Below are 15509 nucleotides of genomic sequence, written 5' to 3'. Positions count from 1 at the left end.
GTTAACTTTCAAGAAGTTTTAATTCCAGTTGGCACTGGTTAGGATTTGCCTGGCCTGCACATCTGACTGCCCTTGCTTTCACTGCAGCCCAGGGTGAGTGGCAGCTGGCAGGGACCAGCTAGAGCTTCCCGAGAGCTGGAATCCTGGGGCTCAAGAGTTAAAGTGCACCAGGTCTAATAGCGTTAAGAGACACTGTATGGATAGATATATAACTCAATGCTAATTGAAACATTTGTAGAGACGTTATGCTCAGTTTTGCGAAATTTTTCTTGTGGTAGCTTCTAATGGTGTTAAAGAAGGCTCGTGTAAATCTTTAATGTGTAGCTTTTGACGTGCCTGTTAGCTGAACTGGAGAAACCTAAATAATTGTTAGAGGTGGAAATGTAGTTGTGTGTGTGCGTATATATGTTTGAATACATATACACATACATATGCATATTTTAGAGTGCCTTTACAGTTGCAGTGGTGCACATATACATACCAAGGCATATTATTGTAGAAGGAATTGCCTTTAAGGCAGTAAATGGTACAAATAGGAGCATGTATTTATTGCGCAGTACTTAAAAACATATACTTGGAACTCTTCACATCGTTAGGAATACATATCATTGTCCACTTATGTGATCAGCTGCATTATTTTTAAAATGCTTATAAAGAAAATCGCTGTTCTTCATTTTAATTTGTCATCTTTTTACAGTGAAACGCTTTCATCGCTTTCATCTAGTGGTTGTACAACACCCACGGAGTTGAATAATTCTTGGTCTGGAATAAACAGCTATGCTACCGGTTTGTCTAGTGAAAGAAGTTCAGTTTACTCCTGGAGGGATGATGTATGTCACAGAAACTCTTACAATATACTTTCTATAAACATTGTAGAAAAGATTAATTTTTACAGAAAATGGATATGCAGCACCTCTCCTGTAGGAGAATTTAACCACTTTCATCCATAATAGCCTAGTGATTAAGTGTATTAATTTAATCTTTTAAAAAGGGTTTTGTTTGCAAGTTGATATCAGTGTAGCTGATGTGTAACAAAGAAAAATGGAATAAAAATATGAAATGATGGAATTTGGAGTAGAACAAACATGTTTTACCCAAGAAGATAGGCCTAGGTTTCTGAGTCCAAGAAAGTGATAAAATACGCATTTTCAAATACTGCATAATGAAAGCAATGTCTAAATTGAATTATTCTTAGTGCTTTGAATCATAAACTAGATTCATGAACATGCCTGTAAATGTGCTAGTCTCAGTAAATATTTAGCTCCTACCTAAGCTGAGTTCTGTTTCATAGATGATGCAGTGAGAGGGTGTTACGGTGGGCAGACCTCAAAGGCATACCAAGTGCAGGCTGGCAGTGTTGAACAAATCCAAAAGCATTGCAATTGCTGCCACTTTAATTTTAAAAAGGCATCTGTGGCTGGTAGTGGTAGTACTGCCATACCTTTTGCATAGTGTCCTAACCTTTGGAGTACTGGCCCCATCTGCTGCAGCCAGCCCTCCAGGAGAAGCCTGGCCCTGTATCATACAGTAACCTGGGTGAGAGTTATTTTCCCATTCCTTTTCAGTGTGATCCCTTCTATTGCCTGAAGTGGTCGGGGCACTCAGCTGGAAGTGAACAGAACACTCGGGTGTGGGCCCTGAGTATTAGCACTTCAGAGTGTCTGAGATAAGTGGCAAATAGCATTATGAATGGTGCCTCAGCTGAGGAGTGTTCAGCCAAGTGCTTGTGTCCACATTGTTGGATAAAGTCAGACGCTTCTCGGCTGTTTTCATATGCCCCTACACTCACCTGGTTTTGGTTGCACCAAGTTGTAGCTTCAGTGGTGTGGAAGGCCATTTCTCACACCGATAGCTGTTTCCTAACCACCAGGCTATGTCATGCACCTCAAAGAAGGTGCCCTCTCTTTGCCTCTTAGCTTTTTACTAAGAAAGGAAGAGCACCACTCAAAAGAGCAAGTGGTGCCATGGTCCCAGAGATGCAGTGTGCACGCTTTGCTTTGCATTGGAGCAGGGAGCAAGCTATGAGTCCAGGCACCTTGATACGAGTGTTTCCTGTTGGCTAATCCTAGGCAGCTCTCTGTTATCCATTAACTTCACAGAAAGATAGGCTTCTAGTTCCTTTTTGCTAAATCTCCTTGCCCAGGCTAGCTATGTGGAATTTTTTTTTTTTTTTCACTGTGGTATATAAATTGTGTGTCCAAAGTAGGTAATCTGAAGATCCATTCTATGATGATCAACTAAATCAGTCCAAGTTGTCCTGTTCTTTAAATATTGTGCGTTGTTTGGTATACATGCATACTTGCCAACAACTATAAAATTTATAATTTGTAGGAATTTGATAAAGCCAACACACAGAGAGTGCATCAGTTACTTTGGGAGATCGATGAGATGCTGTTTGAAGGAAAAGTGACCTCCCAGACTCAGAGTCTGCAGGCAGAATGTGCAGACTGGGTCGACCAATTTCCTCATCTAAGGTAAGGAAATTTCTTGCTGGTACTAGTTTTAACCAGTCATCACTCTAATGTAAATTTTGGGGTACCCTCGTATGAATTGCTCTTGGTGTATGGCACCAGTAACACTTTTGCATTCAGATCTGGATCTCTGGGACTGAGCTGTGCCGTAGTCGCACAGTAAGTATGGGTGGTGGTGCACTAGCAGCTAATGCTCTTTGTTTATTCTTAATGCAATGATTGCAGGCAAAGATACTTTAGCAGGATGTAACAAGAAAATAATAATGCACCATTTTCGTAATGACTTTTTCTAAATAAAGAATACACTTGTTTTTACTGTAAGTGAAAACATTGTGAAATTCCAGTGTTAATTCTATTATTGATTCTTCTAAAAAGAAACGAAAAATGAAGGCAGACACATACTTCACATATGCTGCAAAGCTATAATCTCTTCCTAAGCTATGGAAATCAAGGTAAAACAATATGTGTTATTAACCTGGCAATAACTAGTTAAATGGATTCAAGGATGTATACATGATTAATGACAGTTGTTTTGCATAGATGTGCAAAATATCTAGGCAGCCTGGTGACTGCTGCTTATTACACAGGGGACAGAAGTCAGTGTTGCACTGTGTTTGCACTGTTCTGCCTTCGTAAATGATGGCATGTCATTCTGTGTGAGTTGTGGCGGCTTTAAGCTATTCTAAGCACAAACCTGCATGTGCTTATCTTCTATTCAGTAATTTGTTAACACCATTACAAAGAATGCTACAGTAACTGTGGTATGCTTTCAGCGCTTTTAGATAATTTGCAGAGGCTTGTTACTAGTAAGTATAAAAATCAACTAATAAAGCTTGTGACACTTCGTCAGGAAAAAGAGAACTGTTAAATAAATCTGAGGCAGTTTTCAGTAGCGTTAAGCCATGCTTTGCCTTGTTTAGATACTGTAAAAATTAATAGAATATACATAAAATGGAGACAGTTTTTGTGCTGTGTAATTAATTCAAAATATTAAGTAATTTCAATATATTTTTAGAGTATTTTCACTAGGTGGATGGGGTTTTTTAAGTGATTTCCTGTACTTAAAATTTTCTGATTCAAGTCTAATGCTGGCAATACCAACCAAGTCCAAGAGGTTCAAAGCGAACTGAAGAAGTCTGGGAGCTCTGTGTCATTTGGTACTAAGAGATGTGGTACATCCTGTGGTTTAGAAAGAAGAAAAAAAATTACACTCATTATTAAGTTTAAATCTTAAAACACAGTTTGTGTTGACTAGTTACGCAGAAGAATAGCTTCTGGGATGCCAGATTTATTTCTGAGAGTTGTGCTTCAAATTGCTTGCTGGTTGGCTTTTTTTGTTTTTTAAATATGTAAAACAGCTATGTCGATATATGAATACTTATCTCAGTGTGTGGGAGTAAATGTACTTGTGAACTGCCATCGATAAAAGATCCTATCTATTTAAAGAGAAAGCTTTTTTTCATGTCTTAGAAAGTGAAAAATAAAAAAGGCTATTGATTAGAGCCTTCGTGTGGCACAAAGTGCTGTTCTGTAAAAGGTAGCCATAAGAAAATGTGTTCAAGTGAGTTGAACATAGCTTCTTGCACTGCAGATGCGATTGGTAAATTCTTTTGAGATCCTTTGTGAATGCTATTAAAAACAATTCAGTAAGCAGTGATTATTATTTACCTATACCGTGTTCAGAAAATGTTATAGGCTAATTTTGTGTACATTAAATAGAGTTGCTTTTACCTTTTCTTTCTGCCTCTGCACATGAGGCATGTTGGAGTTTGCATTTGCTGAACATATAATTCTAGCCTTAACTATCAGTGTAAACATTTTGGATTTGGACTTCTGCTCACATTGCTGGATACTGGAGTTGGATAAATGAAGTCATAGCAGATGTTATTTCTCTTCTGCATCCATATGGAGTTTTGATAAGAACGGAAGTGTGTTTATCTGCCTTTAGAACAACTTTAACAAGTTTGACTATTTGCTCTTAATAATTATAAGCTAGAATCTCATCCTTTGTAAATCAGCTTAACTATAATGAGTTAAATACTAGGCAATGTTAACATTTTGTACAAGGCGCTGGCCCCTGCATGAATAGGTTTTTCAAACCAAATGTAAGGTGTGCTTTTGTACAGCCTGCTGTTTGCAGCTATTTTTGTTCTTGATATTTGCATATGGAATGGGTTTCCATCTAAGATGCTGCTTGGTCTCTTCTTTTTATTCAGGGTTCTTGGAAAGCAGCTCCTATTGCCAAAGGATGAAGGCTTTCAGCATTTTCAGAGCAGAAGTGATAACTTTGTGGATGCTACGTGTTTACCTGGCCTCCATGAATGTACTAGTAATATAAAAGAGTATGTTAATTTTTTAAGCTTTTTGGTCTTCCCTCCCTAGAAACATGTACAAATATTACTTCTGTATTGCTGAAACATTTCAGTATAATTAAACAAGCACTTTCTTCTTTCTTTAATTGGGATTTTGTTGATATTTTTTCAGGCTCTGCATTTCAGGCTCTAAACTGATCCCTACAGTATCTCCAATACATAAATTACCAGACACAAGTTCTACTAGGATTTCTGCCTCTGACTCATCCATGTATTCATTCCTGGAAGAAGAAATCTATGATGTGGATGGAGAAATAGAAGAATATCTTGCCTTTGACAACAAGGAGCTGTAAATAACAGATATGTGTATTTTTGAAGAATATAATGAAAAATTATCAGTGAACCCAGTCAGGGTTCATAAACTGTGTTTCTCTTCTGTAAAATACCGTTCCTTCTGCCCGTGTTCAGTAGCACAGGGCATGTGGAAGATTAGGTATGTCGTCTTTCTAGTGGTTCAAAACTCGCATCTCCCATGTCAGAGGAATGTGTCTTATCCACTAGTTGTTCTGAGGTATTTTGTGCATGGGGATTCAGTGAAATGTGTGTTTGAATTTTGAGACAGTGAGTAGAATGAAGGAATCCCTTCTCCCCAAGTGAGTGCCTTGACCACCAGGTTGTTTGGTGTCATTACACTGTGTGTGCTTTCATTGTCAGCACTAATGAGTCTTGAATTCTCTCTGTGCAGTGTAAAACAACTTTGTGAGGAGATGTACAGGTTGCATTTTGATTATTTAGAGCACTCTTGTGAGTGACAGGAGTCATGCGGCTGTTTTCTTGACAGTGCAGCCTAGGTTTCCAGTGAGCCAGTGGAATGTTCCAGCTACTGGGTAGATGGAAGACCATAACGCGCTGTTTTCTAAAAGGCCTCTACGAGGGGGAAACTTTGGTAGGGCTAGTGGGGCACAAAGCATAGCTTCTTGTGCTAGAGCTTGGCTCACTTGGAGGAAGAAAATACGGTTGTTCTGAAAAACTGAGGAGCCAAATTGAGACCCTTCTACTTCTGTGTTTGGAAGAGAGGGCTTGGGTGGCTGCCTTTTTGGAAAGGGTTTGCGTTTAAGAATCCTCTTAGGATTCTTCTCTCTTCATTTTGCTAAGTAAACAATTTGGGAGACACGACTGAAGGTGCATTTCTCTCCTTTGTGCCTCCTTGAAAATGTTGTTTTTAGTTTCCTTCAATTCTGAAATACCTTGTTCTCTGTAACTAAAACATTAGGTGTTACAAAGCCTGATGCAAAAACAGCGTGGTCATTTTGTGAGCTGGACCATTCAGCCAAATCTCAGTGACGGTTAAGAAGTTTGCAGTCCAGTTTGAGGAAGAAGTGATGGAGAAGAGAAAGGGAGAAACCAGTATGAATTTGAGATCATCCTTGTAATACATAAAAAATAAACTGTTTCCTTAGAAAGAAATATGACAGCATTAAAAAAAGAAAAAGGTTAAACTCTTCTTCAGGGGTGTTTTAGAAAACCAAGTTAGGAAATGTTGCTACACTGTGCTTCCCTAGGGAGGGAGGGAGGGGACAAAAAGTGAAAAAATAAACAAACTGTCCACACAGCAGTGGAAAGGAAGGTGTTGAGTGTAAGGTTGTGGACTCTGCCGTTCTTGTCAGGCTGCAGAAATCATTTGAAGTTGTCTTTGGTCAGTGGTGGAGTGTTTCAGATGTGTGCAGGTGTATGGGACATGATAAAAACGAAATGTTTTATGTGGTAGTCCTCCTGCCAAATGCAACAGTAGTTCACTTATGGTAAAAAATACAGTATTTAGTCTCAAATGACTAAATGGCTATGGTGAAAAGTATAGGATTTAGTCTCAGGTGATTAAGTGCCATGTACAAAGCTGTTCCTTCTAGAGCTGCAGATCTTCCTGTTGTAATGCCCTACACTGGATTGTTTAATTTTTCACCTTCAAGCAAAAAAAGAATAAATTATTATATGTATTTGGTAGGTTCTGTTCCCCTAGGTACTCTGTGTGTTTAATTTTTTTTTTTTTTGTGATCTACATCTGACTGGCTTTTCTTTCATATGTATGTTTCTATTCATTTTGTGTATTAGAAGGAGTGAAAATAAAAGTCAAAACTGGTGGGAACTCATTTGAATTTGCTTCCTTTGTTAGTGATGATGCGAGCTGGGAACAAAAGGAAATGCGTCTTGCTGAGAAGAGGAGTAAGCGTGGCATTCCTCCTGTTTCTCCCAATGCCTGTATCAAAGATGCCGTGGCTTCTGAAGTATTTGATCATGTCTGGAGCAGTGTAATTGGAATATTGGAGGAACTGATTAAAAAAAATTGGGAAACTAGTATCACAGGTATTTGGTATTTTTCAGATATGGTATTTATCAAATCTAACTCAGAAAAGTGTGTTGTTTTTTGTTGCCCCCTGCCCCTTAAATAAAGCTTGGGAAACATGGGTATTTTAAGATAGCCATGTTGGTAGTACAGCACTACAAAAGACAGATAATGCCTTAGCATGAACATGCACCCACACACATACATCAACCTAAAATAAAAACATTCCTACTGATTTTCAGGGAGTTTTTTATCAGGGGTGTAAAAAAAGGAAGAATACTGACTGAAAGAGCTTAATTGCAGGAGAGCGTGTTTTTAAAAAGAAAATAAAAAAATCTTAATCGCTGGTAGGTGTTTAAAGTGAGATAGACAGTCTTCTTGACAGTGCAGGAGTTGGAGTTTAATATAGGATGAAGAAATGGTGGTGCATGTAATTTTATTTGATGGTTTTGTATTCTAACAGTCTGTACCGAGGAAAAGCAATTAGAAGTGAAATTCTATTTAGTGTGCATGCGTTGTCTTTGGAGGCTGAGGGAAGTTTCAGTTCTTCTTTCAATGTATTTTAAAAAAAACAGTAACAGAAGAATATCTGGGGATGGGTTTTGGAAATTACCTCAAATGAAAATCTACCACAAAGTAAGAAATGGCAAAATTGCTCAGAATACTTGCAACATCAGAACTTAACATTTCAGGTGTTACTGAAATATGAAAGTGCTTTTCACGCCACAGGTGGTTTGTATAGCTCAATATTATAGCTTAGGGAGGATAGCTTAGCAGTATTATGATAGATGTACTCATCTTTATGAAGGGCGTAAACTTATGACAAACAGCAAACCAATGTATTTCAACTAAGAATGTGAAAGAATTTGGGCTTATAGTGGAAGTCAGAAGGCAGTATATACCCAAAATGAAACTGTATGTAGCTGCTGTCAGACAAGGATAGGGTCAGTAGACTTTATAGCTATGTCCATCTCTCTATATATTCTGCTTTAAAAAATTTATCTTCAGGAATCCTTAAAATAAAATTCCAAGAGTCTTAGCAGTATTTTTTAAAACAAACATCCCCCTTCCAACTCTACATGTATAGACCAACTTGTTTGTCAGAGAAAGCCTAAACAAATGGAAAAGCGCAAATGCTTTCAGAAAAGCATCATTTGTGGTAGATTTTTAAATATCATGAAAACTTTATATGAAAGTCTCCATTTATTGTGAAGTGTAATTTTGTTTGAATCCCAGTGAATGATAGCTGGTAGACATATAGAATACCTCTTATTCCTTCTACTTTTCTTTTGCTGTTGTGCAGAGTGTGACAAACAGGTACAAAACCTGAAAGCTGTTACAGTGAAACTTCCACATTTGCCAGCTGTTCGTGTTACAGCAGATGCTAGGAGCATTCCTCTTTCGAGAGGCTCAGAAGCACGAAGTGCATCTTTTGGGTCTCATTTTGTTTCCTCACAGGTAAAAAGAGCTTTCCATCGAACAGTGTTCTTTTTTTCTGCTGACCTTGGACAGGTTCCTGGGTGAAGCTAGGAAAGTCTCTTCTTTCTTTCTTTTTTTCCTTTGTGTGTGTGTGTTTTTTTTTTTTTTTAACCAATTAGGTGTACTTAAAGTAAGTCATCTCATTTAAAATGAAGGCTCATTAAATGTGCCTTTCTTGTCTACTATTGCTTGTTCTTTGGTGGTTCTTAAAAGTACCATTTACCACTAAGATATTGCTGAAGTTGGTTTACAAAAAAACCCGCTTGTTGGACTACTTTCTGTCCTTATAAAGTAACTTTGCTTTTATTGTGGTTCAGTCGTTTCCTCTTGGTAAAATTTAAGAAACCAAAACAGGCTCTTTGCTGGGTTGCAGGGTTGTGAAGTTGCAAGTGCTTTCCTCGCAGCCCTGTGTGCTTCGTGCTCTCATTCCTTGTCATTTTGTTCGCCTCCTGTAAAAGGGGATGCTGCAGTACATCCACCAGTGCGCTGGACCCTTACCTGGCTTTGTGGATGCTCATGTTTGTACAGACAGAATGCCCTTTTGTGTCCCACTTGCTGCCTCCTCCCTGTGGCTCCTGTTTTGCACATTTGGTTTTCTTTTTCTTTTCCAGCCACTGCTTCGGTTTGTTTGCCCCACCCCGTCTCTCTCTGTTCAGTTCCAGTGACTTCATTCTTGCGTGCCTGCTCTTTTCCCATGCTTGTTAGCTAGTGAGATGAGAAACCTGGAAGAGAGACTACAACAGTCTCAGCGCTCCCTGTTGGTGCGCTTGGTTCTGGAGGGGTAGCAGCAGCCAGAAATTGTAATAAAATACTTAGATAAGCTTCAGAGGATCGAACTCCGGCATCAACTGAAACTTAACATTGCAAATTGAGTCGCAATTCACAAACTAAATTGCCCGAGTTCTGTTTATTAGAATCTGTTTAAAATAAACAAAACAATGTATTTGCTGTGGCTACTACTGAGAATTCTACTGAACATCGTAACAGAAACTTTTCTAAGAAACCGTTACACCTCTCCTAAGTATGCGCTTTTTGAGGTCTTCCTTCAAAAAAAGTCAAAGTTAATACATATTTGTTGCTTTTACTAGGTTCACCGTTTTTCCAGCAACTTTTGTAGCGATTTGAATGGTGTGATGACAATTCAAGCAAAGCCACTCCAACAGAGGCATGTTGCCACGGTAGAAAAAACACAGTAAGTGTCGATACTCACTTTTCAAAATGTGGCATAATTCATATTATGTAAAAGATGCTTTGTAATTATAAAACGGCGATAAGAATGCAGTCATCTCCTTTGTGTGTATCGCTGATGTGATAATGATCTGTAGGTTTTGCAATGGTACTTTGTTAAGGAATCCTTCCCCACTCCCCCACCCGAATTCCCTATCTCGTTCTTCATTTTTCCCTAGGAATGAGCAAGAAGACAAACAACATAGCATTGGCTCCAATGCTCCAAATTCAGTGTGCACTAGGTTGGAGAAGATTGCTGGTAACAGTGTTCTTTCATCATCTCGGGTACTGCTGACACCTTCCAGGAAGCTGCCAAGCCATAAGTTACCTTCTCTCACTTCTGACCAACTCTCCTCAAAAGCTCCCAATACGTACAGTGATCAAGTCCTTAGGGGGACTAAATTGTGAGTTTTTTCGTTTTATTCTTTGCTTTCCTTAGAACTTTACTGAAATTTCACCAGTGAAGGATTTTTGCAAAATACTTGAAAACTAACCCGAGATTTATTACTGATTCTAGAATTCAGAGAGAAAAAGGAAGCAGAACCGTGTTTTTTGAGGAGAGGCATTTGTTTTATTTTTTCATTGCTATTTTAGGTGCTGTTACTTTCTGTGGTTGAACTCTATAAAGAAATGCGCTGAAGTCATATGAAATTATTAAGCAGTAAAGAAGTCTTTAATAAGAATTTTCCTAAAATTTCCTTAAAATTTGGTAGGAGTGGCAGGTCGGATCGTTTGTCTTCTGCTCGTGCACCTACAACCCGGAACAAGTTACCACCAATAAACTCAGAAGCTGTCGAACAGTATCTTTCAGTACCTCAATTGCAGCAGAGTTCTGTGAGTTGTGTTCATTTTTGTACTGGTGAAGAACTTCAAGCTATTTGGAAATAAATTGCTCTGTATCAGTGGTTGAAATGAGCGATTTTACAGTTTGTGTTGGTTCATATTTAATATCTGGTCTAAACACGCTAATGTGTGTTACATTGGGCTGCCATTAGAATGCAGTAGAAGGCAGGTTAAAACCTCAGGTCACAAACAGATCATGGTGGAAAGGCTTTTCTCTGACAACAGAAAAATAGGGTTTAAAAATAAAAACAAACAGAAAACCAACCACCCAGACAGTAACCTTGCACTTATGTGCATCTGGATTTAAATAGCTTTTTCCAATGTTTCATTCACTAATGTTAGGTTATAAGAAGTAGAAAATTATGCTGATGGAAGTAGAAAAGGATACTGACTGAAAAAAAAAAAAACCCAACAAAAAAAAAACCCCAACCAAACTTACCGATACTGACCTATTTTTGAATGGTGGGGAAGTAGTAAATCACTAGAATGAAAATAAATTGGCATGTTGATGATATTTTGTTTCTGAATAATATTTTGAATTGAGAAACATGTAAAGCATATTATTGTTATTTTTATTATCGTTATTGTTAATAATAATAATATAAGCTTTTGGGGATTATAGACTAATATTAGGGAATGGTATCAAATCTGTTTGAAAAACATGAGTATCCTTACATTACCTTAAATCGGTGCATTTGGTTAGTGAAAACACTTTCTTCTTCTTCTCTTGTGTTTTTTTTTTTAATATGGCAACAGAAAAGTTATTATTTTAATTGATTCAATTGCTGTATTCTCTTAATGCACTTACAAATTCTCTCAGCATCGAGGACGATATGCTTGTAGCAGACTGTCAAGTGCTGTGCCTGGCAGTACCGAGGAATGGCGGTTCACAGGAAGAACTGTTATTGATCAGTTTTCAAGGCCCAACACAACTCACACGTTCAGGGTATGTTACAATGTAAGTAGAGACTTGGTCTGCAGGTCTAACTTACTGGGTCTTTCCTGATTTCTGATGTGCAGGGGTTCCTGCTGCCTGCAGAGGGGAGCACGTTAAAAGGCTTTGAGGGGTGTGGGACCTTGAAAAGCAGAACTAGTGTATGAGGAAGACTTTTTTTTTTTTTTTTTTTTTTTTTTTTTAGGTCTTAGTGCATTAAACAATTCCTTTGAGGGTGTCTATATGCTAGAAGTGTGCAGTTTTAGTACTGCTTGGAGCTTTGCAGCTTGGTAGGACTTGCTGTACTGGACTAGATAAAAACTGTATTCAAACAATTTCAATAGATAAGCATGCCATACTGCCTGATACTATGTGTTTTTTACAGACAGACACACTTCAGAAGAGATCACTGACTCCCATGGATTTTGTGAACCACAAAGGGACAGGTCAAGGATTTTTAATAGGTAGGTAAAGTAAGAATCACTGGAAAGCAAGAGACCAACAACCTACTAACCATCATACAGCCAACAAGTGCTCAGGGAGAGCTGTCTCTGCATAAAAGAACAACGGGTGTGCTTGGCAGGATCTTCTGAGTTTGGTTTCGAAGTTTCTTCTCACTTGATCTGAGATAGCCCTAACTCTGACTGTTAGGAATCCTGCAAAGCTTCTTTTCATTATTATGGCTTAGAAGGAAAAGAATTGCCCCTCATCTAAATTTGTTGTTGTTGTTAAGATTTCAGCATGTTTGCATTTATAGCAAGAGTATGTGGTGGACAGGCTAGATGTTTTGCTGCTACTAGGGTAATAACAGAAATACTTTCATCAACTGTTTGATGACACAAATTTGACTTTAGCCCACATACAAATTAAAGAAGAAATAGTAAACTTTTTATGTGGGGAAAAATAAAATTGAAAATGTGCATTTTGAACATAAGTATAAAGCTCTCTTAAATAAATAAAAAAATCCAGTATTGATTTGCAACTATGTCTTCTATTTATAATGCCAGAAAAGAGAGCAGTCCTACATGGCTTATTGAGTTTCATTGTTACAATACAGTTGACTAGCTAGTTCCTGAGGTGTTTGAGTGCTTGTACATTATCTTTATTTGTTTGGAAGCTCCTTGAGTTTAAGTAATTATGTGATTGGCGTAATTATATGATTGGCACAATTATATAAAAGGTGATGAAAGAATAAGGGCGGGTAGGCACACGCTGATCCGAGAAGGCTGATGGAAGTAACTCGTACATAAGGTTGGAGTGTCTTTCAGATTCTACCACAACTAACAAACAATGTTTGATCTTTTCTAGGCTCACAGCATTACTACAGATCATTTCAGAGAAATCCTCTAACCTCGAGGAAGAGATTTCAGATTGCATCTTAACTCAGTTGAGGAAGAAACAGAAGAAAACCCTGCAGTGAATGAAGACTGAAGCACTAAATTTGCCAGCTAGTATCTTGTGTCACAAAGAATATGTGCCGTGTGCTGGCTTCTGCTGTGCCTTGCAACCCTCAGGATGCCTGCATTGCCTTCTTTTAAAGTTGTCTGACCAGAGGTTAGATTAAAAGTTAGAGTAAAATGAAATAAGTGGTTGAGGCATCTGCTCTGTTTGCAGCTTCAAGATGCTGCTGCACTTTCTTCTCAGGCATTCCTCCTTTTCCATCTTTCCTTAGGAAATTGTTATTCTCCATACTGAGGCAAGTTGGTTACATTTAGGCCATGAAGTCCTGTTTCCTCAGTGTTAAAGATGTTCTAGTCTATCCAAACATCAGTCATACACAGAATTTATACTTTTAAACAGGAGTCTGGTATCTCCTTGTTAACTGATGTTTTAACATTTCTCCATTTTTCACTCCGCGTATTGCACTTGTTCTCTTGTAAATATTCTGTCCCTGCTTTTTCTTCTTCCTTTGATTCTTTTGAGATGAAATTAATTAATTGCTTCTACTTATGCTTTCTAATTGTCAATAGCTATGGGAACTGCTGGGGTAAACTTTACCTCCTGTAAATAAAGTTTTCCCTGCTAGGCCAAACGTATTTATAGATGCAGAGCAATTGAACCTGCAGGCTGACAAGGTGGTAAGACTGTTCCCACTTCTTGAGATGTCTTATAAAATATTGCCTGTTATTGTGGAAGTTAATCACATTTTGAAATATCCGAGCCTTCAAAGTTTTAACTTTAAAATGTGTACTTAACTGATGGAAGTATTATTTCATACCTCTTTGTATAGACCCAAATGGGAAGATCAAAGAGGAGACTGGGGTTGCTTTCTGCTCAGAGATTACAGCCCCGATCAGGTCTGTGCTGTTAGTACTGTGTGCATTCACAGCCAGGGGTTCCTCCTGCCCTCAGCAGTGTAAGTTGATGTGACTGAAGAGCTGTTGAAGGGGAAAGGGAAGAGGACAGAAACTTAATTATTTGCCCAAATGATGCAGTTAAGTATAGAATCAGTTTCTTCTACTTGGTAACTAATGCCACTTCTCCTCACTTCCTTTTATGAATGTTCAAGGATTGGTAATCTAAGGCAAAGCATTTGTCGTAATGTATATATCTGTACTGTTAATCAGATTTCTGGGTTTTGTAAATGGACATCAAGCACTGCGTTCTTTTGAGTAAATGAAAACATTTTAAAATTAGTTTCCTGGCTTATTATTTTTCTTCTTTGGCTACATTAAATTTATTCAATGGTGATACTGTGGTATAGTATCTGAGAAAGCAGAATGCTTTTGCTTTGGCGTTGCAGGTCAGTTTGAGGCAGTTTCTTCAGAAATCTCAGGTCAGAGATGACAGAAGGTTCGAAACTGACATTTAAGTCTTTTTCAGCAGTGTTTCTAAAATATACTTTTGCTCTCCTGAGTGCTCCCTCCTGTACTGTATAGACATTGACAAGAATGCAGCGAAACAATGGCAAAATGTGTCCCTTACCATCCTGTGGCACTACATTGCAACACTGATCTTATGTTGTGGACCAGATGAAAAGATGAATATGTGACACTTTGGTTCTATAATGGCAGAAGTGGGAACCACACAGTTCCATCTTCTGACACTTTGTGAAAGAGAGAAGACTGCTGACCTCTGTGATGTCGTGAAGCTCAGTCACTGAATTTCTGAATGGAGAGAGGAGCAGAACAGCCAGCATCTGCTTCTGCAGCTTAAAAGGAAAGGAAAAATCTGCTAATTACTATAACAGCAATGGAACACTCTCAGGTGGCAGAAGAGAGAGAATAGGGATGTTTGCTGGCTGTCAGAAGTTTTTTAACACTTTTTTCCCTTTTGGTCAGTTTTTAGAAACCTGTCAGAATCACGGGTCATCACTTACATCCTAATAATCATAGTCATAGAATACCAGGTTGGAAGGGACCTCATGTTTCAGTTTACCCCTGTGATATCACAACTTTCTGACTGGGTGTGGAGCTCCTCCTGTTTGTTTGCTAGGCTGCGTGCATTGGTATACGCACACTTGAAGTGGTGGTCTTCTGGTTCTCATCTTGGGAGGCAGCCAAGAAATGTTGGTGCTGCTCTCGTTGGCCTGGCTTAATCAGCGTGTGTACGGGTAGAGTTTTTCACTCTTGATTCATGTTTTTCTCATGGCTGTGGGACTAATAAGTCTCATGTTCCGTACCAACTGCACATCCAAGTATTTACAAAGCCTACTTGTGTGCCAGAATGGTGTTGAAATTAATATCTTGGTAAATCGGGACCTCTAGGGCTATTATACAACAGCAGCTGCTATGAACTGGGTCCTGTACTTTACTTGGACATAATCCTGAAGCCTGGAAGAAGGTTCACAGAGAACACGAGGTGTTCGGTACGTTTTCCATTACTTTTTTATCAAGGTTGAAGAAGTAAATGTAGGAATGTGTCTTGTGGCCATTCTGGAGCTTTAAATAGCTAGAAGTGGT

The 15509-nt window shown here is 38.4% G+C and overlaps 1 protein-coding gene across 6 annotated transcripts in view; it reads left to right on the top strand.

Annotated features, from left to right (window-relative positions):
* The window catches only part of FAM149A (family with sequence similarity 149 member A), a 32893-nt gene extending 18653 nt beyond the window's left edge, over positions 1-14240 (top strand). For 4 of the 6 annotated variants that reach the window (XM_040583892.1, XM_040583914.1, XM_040583874.1 and 1 more), the window contains exons 3-14: positions 698-830; positions 2332-2474; positions 4688-4813; positions 4956-5132; positions 6954-7144; positions 8428-8582; positions 9692-9795; positions 10010-10234; positions 10544-10664; positions 11494-11631; positions 11993-12071; positions 12916-14240. In XM_040583892.1, the coding sequence (XP_040439826.1) occupies positions 698-830; positions 2332-2474; positions 4688-4813; positions 4956-5132; positions 6954-7144; positions 8428-8582; positions 9692-9795; positions 10010-10234; positions 10544-10664; positions 11494-11631; positions 11993-12071; positions 12916-12989 (1666 nt within the window). In that variant the 3' untranslated portion in view covers positions 12990-14240. Of the gene's footprint in view, positions 1-697; positions 831-1221; positions 2203-2331; positions 2475-4687; positions 4814-4955; positions 5133-6953; positions 7145-8427; positions 8583-9691; positions 9796-10009; positions 10235-10543; positions 10665-11493; positions 11632-11992; positions 12072-12915 lie in introns of those variants that run through there. The other 2 variants (XM_040583884.1, XM_040583907.1) reach the window with 2 other exon arrangements.
* The last annotated feature ends 1269 nt before the right edge of the window (positions 14241-15509 follow it).

This window comes from Falco naumanni, chromosome 1, assembly GCF_017639655.2.
Source record: "Falco naumanni isolate bFalNau1 chromosome 1, bFalNau1.pat, whole genome shotgun sequence".
In the NCBI taxonomy this organism is placed as follows: domain Eukaryota; kingdom Metazoa; phylum Chordata; class Aves; order Falconiformes; family Falconidae; genus Falco; species Falco naumanni.
Note: the sequence above shows the minus strand (reverse complement) of the source record. Positions and strands in the feature narration are given on the sequence as shown.